This window comes from Zingiber officinale, chromosome 3B, assembly GCF_018446385.1.
Source record: "Zingiber officinale cultivar Zhangliang chromosome 3B, Zo_v1.1, whole genome shotgun sequence".
Taxonomy (NCBI): domain Eukaryota; kingdom Viridiplantae; phylum Streptophyta; class Magnoliopsida; order Zingiberales; family Zingiberaceae; genus Zingiber; species Zingiber officinale.
The window spans coordinates 41634455-41638878 of NC_055991.1; the positions used below are offsets into that span (position 1 = coordinate 41634455).

General features: G+C 46.6%; 1 protein-coding gene across 1 annotated transcript; it reads right to left on the minus strand.

Annotated features, from left to right (window-relative positions):
• Window positions 1–3056: 3056 nt before the first annotated feature.
• LOC122054838 lies at window positions 3057–4176 on the minus strand. Its single transcript, XM_042616265.1, has 2 exons — window positions 3119–4176; window positions 3057–3069 (listed from the first exon to the last, which is right to left on the minus strand). Exons 1-2 carry the CDS (start codon window positions 4174–4176, stop codon window positions 3057–3059), a joined length of 1071 nt encoding a protein of 356 aa, XP_042472199.1.
• Between the last annotated feature and the right edge of the window lie 248 nt (window positions 4177–4424).

Sequence of the window (4424 nt, forward strand, 5' to 3'; positions counted from 1 at the left end):
ACATGATTGTAGATCACGGATGCCGAGTAGTTGTCGCATGGCAGCTAACTTCACTCCTGGCAATGCTTTAGTTAACGCATCGGCTCGCTGTTCTCCGGTATTAACGAACTCCACCACAATCTGTCCTTTCTCAATGCATTCTCTGATAAAATGAAACCTTGTATCTATATGCTTGCTTCGACCATGGAATACAGGATTCTTCATGAGAGCTATAGCAGATCTGTTGTCAACAAACAAAGTCACTGGTTTTGGCTCTTCACCGGTTAATTCACTGACAAGGCTTCTTAACCACAAAGCTTGACAGGCTGCAGTTGTGGCTGCCATGAATTCTGCCTCACAAGATGAAAGCGCCACTGTCTTCTGCTTCTGTGAGTTCCAGGACACCAGACTTTCATTAAAATAGAAAGCCATTCCACTTGTGCTTTTCCTCCCGTCGAGATCGCCGGCTAAATCGCTGTCCGAGTAGCCGAATATACTAATTTCCTGGGGTCCCTTTATGTAAGCAAGTCCAAAATAGATTGTACCTTTCAAATACCTGAGGATCTGTTTGACCACCTTATGATGCATGCTTGTAGGCTTTTCCATGTATCTGCTCGCCATGCCGACAGAATATGATAGGTCTGGCCGTGTGTGTAACAGATATCTTAGACAGCCAATGACGCGCCTGTACTCCGTGGCATCAATTGGAGTCCCTTCCAGGTCTTTATGCAGTTGTGTCTTGGGTTCCATCGGCTGCTTTGTGGCATTACAGTCTGCCATCTGGAATTGAGATAGAATTTTCTTAGCATAGGCTGATTGTCTAATTAAAATTCGGCACTTCTGTTGTTCCACTTCAATTCCTAAGTAGTAGGAGAGAAGACCCAAATCACTCATCTCAAATTCTGTCATCATTTGTTGTTTGAACTTGTTTATTCCTTCTGTGCTCCTTCCTGTCACGATGAGATCGTCAACATACACTCCAACAAGTATACTAGCTTCTCTTTTACCTCTTGTATATACTGCATGTTCTTGATTGCATTTTTTGAAGCCGAGCTCTTTCAGACTCCTGTTCAGCCGCATGTTCCAAGCTCATGGAGCCTGCCGCAGTCCATAGAGGGCCTTGGATAACCTGTACACCTTGTGTTTCTGATTTTGTATTTCAAACCCTTCTGGTTGAGTGACATATATTTCTTCTTCCAGCTCTCCGTTCAGAAATGCCGACTTCACGTCTAGATGGTGTACCTCCCAGCCTTGATTTGCTGCAAGTGCAAGAATGACTCGAATAGTATCAAGTCTAGCGACAGGTGCGAATACCTCTTCAAAGTCGATGCCTTGTTTTTGCACATAGCCTTTAGCAACTAATCTTGCTTTATGCTTGACCACTTTTCCAGCTGAATCTTTCTTCAGTTTGAACACCCATTTTAGGCCGATAGGTTTGTGGCCTAATGGGAGCTCAGTTAGGGTCCAGGTCTTGTTCATCTCAATAGTCTTCAGTTCTTCCTCCATTGCTTCGTACCAGCAAGCCTCGGTTGCAGCTTCTTGGTAACAGGTCGGCTCTTCTGACATCATCAGCATTACCTCATTCTCCTCTTCATCAATACCAATTATTTCCTCAGTGTTGGCATAGATATCGGCAATGGACCTATAACGGACTGGCCCTTCATGAGACTCGGGTGAGGTAGTTGCTTGGGTGCTCGATGATGGTGTAGACGGACTTGATGCTCTTGTCGAAGATGGGGTAGCTAGACTTGATGATGGTGTGACATCTTCCGCCGCTGCCTCAATGTCTGCAGTAACAATCACCTCGTCGGTGTTGAATGCATTCACCACCACAAACTCAGGTAAGTCTTCTTTATCAGCACCTGCGTTCCATGTCCATTCACTATTTTCTTGAAATATTACATCTCTACTTACTTGTAGCTTGTTATGCCTTGGATCAAATAGACGATGAGCTTTGCAGCCTTCTTCGACTCCTAAGTATACCATAGGTGAGCTTCTGTCGTCAAGTTTCTTAAGGTGAGGGGTTGTATTTTTTGCATAGGCAATACAACCAAACACCTTCAAGTGGGCAAGATGTGGCTTTCTCCCCATCCAAGCTTCAAATGGAGTACGTTCTCCTAGCGCTTTAGTTGGGAGACGGTTTAGCAGATAGACAGCATGCCTAACCGCCTCTCCCCAGAACCTTGCCGGCATATGTGTACCCTTGAGGAGAGATCTTGCCATAGCCATCACTGTGCGGTTACGACGCTCCACAACGCCATTCTGTTGGGGTGTGTAGGGAGCCGAAAGGTGCCTCTCAATTCCTTCATTTTCACAGAATCGAGTGAACTCCGTGGATAGAAACTCACCGCCACGGTCTGTCCGAAGTGTCTTGATCTTGTACTCAGTTGTGTTCTCCGTCACGGGCTTGAACTTCTTGAATGCTTGGAATGCATCTTTCTTTGCTGTCAAGACAAATACCCACATCCACCTTGTGCAATCATCAACAATCAAAAAGAAATACTTGTTACCAGCAAGTGTACTTGGTGAAATTGGCCCGCAGATATCAGCATGGAGAAGTTCCAATGGCTTCGTCGCTCTAAAGTTTGCTTGGTGCGAGAATGACGATCTTGCATATTTGGAGATCACACACACCTCGCAAAGCTTGTTCGTCTGGGGCAATAGTGGCACACCAACCGCCAATTTCTTCTCCCCCAACAGCTTCAAGTCATGAAAGTTTACATGTCCGAGCCTTGCATGCCATAACCAGGTGGAGTCTTCTAGACTTGCTTGGAGGCAGACTTGCTTGAATGTCTTCAAGGTTATCTTGTACAAGCGATTTTGCGTTCGCTTTACCAGCATCAAGAGCTTCCCGCTCCTATCAATCACCTTCATGGTATCTCCTTCCATGTGCACCTCGTTCCCCGCTTCTGTCAACTGACCAAGGCTTATGATATTACTACAAAGTTTCGGAATGTAGTATACCTCGTGGAGGGTCTTCTGATCGCCGTTCTTGCATTCGAACACAGCCGTCCCCTTGCCCATGATCTCAATGGTTGATCCATCGCCAAACCTCACCCTCCCGGTGATAGTTTCATCTAGTTCTTGAAACTTCTTGCGATGTCCAGTCATGTGATTGCTGGCACCATTGTCAAGGTACCAAACGTCTTTGTCTTCACCTTTCTTGACGCCCCGGTACACCTCCGGTAGCAACCTCTCTTCACTGAGCAGAATGGTATCCTGCCGCTGAGATTCTTCGTGGAACATGGTCATCATTAGTGCTGGCTCTTCATCGGTGGCGCAAGTGAGGTGAGCCTCATCTCCACGACGCTTGCTGTAGCATTCAGACGCATAATGCCCCATTTTCTCACAATTGAAGCATTTTATGTGTCTCTTGTCACGAGTGCCACTGTTGTTGCCGCTAGTGCCTCCTGCACTATCTTGGCGCTGTGTACCACGACCACGACCGCACCCTCGCCCACGCCCACGCCCATGCCCTTTGCCACGATTAGAGCTGTTGGACCCACGTTCCTTGCCTCCTGACGAAGTGTCCACGCTACTCCCCTTTTGTCGCATTTGCCATTCGGCATGAGTAAGTAGGAGCTCTCCTTCAGTGCCGTTGGTGTTGCTGCGTAATCGAAGCGTTCGTTCCTCGTACGCCTTCAGTCGCCCTATAGCCTCCTCAAATGGTATAGACTCAAGGTCGTAGAACTGCTCAATGCCGGCAACAATAGGGAAGAATTTATCAGGGACAGAATTGAGCAATTTTTTTACCAACGAGGAATCTTCAAGTGTGGCTCCAAGGGTGGAGAATTTGCTGCTTAGGGCGCTGAGTTTGCCAGCAAACTCATCAATCGTCTCAGTCTCTTTCATCCGGAGGGCGTCAAACTCGCTCTTCAACGTTTGTACACGTGCCTTCTTCACCCGATCACTACCAAGATATCTCGTCTTCAGGCTGTCCCAGACATCTTTCGCCGTTTTCTTTGTTGCAATTTGGAGAAGGATGTCTTCGGGGACACACTGCAAGATGTATGCGCGTGCCTTTTTGTCCTTCTTTGCATCCACCTGGGCTCCTTCCACTGGCTCCACCGTCTCCCAGACTCCCTGGGCATCAAGGATCGCCTCTGTCTTTATTGCCCACACAGTGTAATTGTGAGGACTTAGCATCGGATAGGGAAATGGCACTCCGCCGTTCTCCTTTACTGGGATGCTCGACATTTTATAGAATCGTAGATTCTTGGATGTCTTATACTACCAACGCTCTGATACCAAATGTTGGTTCAGAATCTATGAGCAGCACCCCGACAATACACACAAAAACAAAAAGAAACGTAGTAGCTTGGGAAAAATTAATCTTGCCGTGCTGCTGTTTCCATTCACATTTGTGTTGTATATATACACCACAAGTGATAAGATCTTACATCACTTAAACTATAGAAATAATGCCACGTAAGCTATAAAATAGG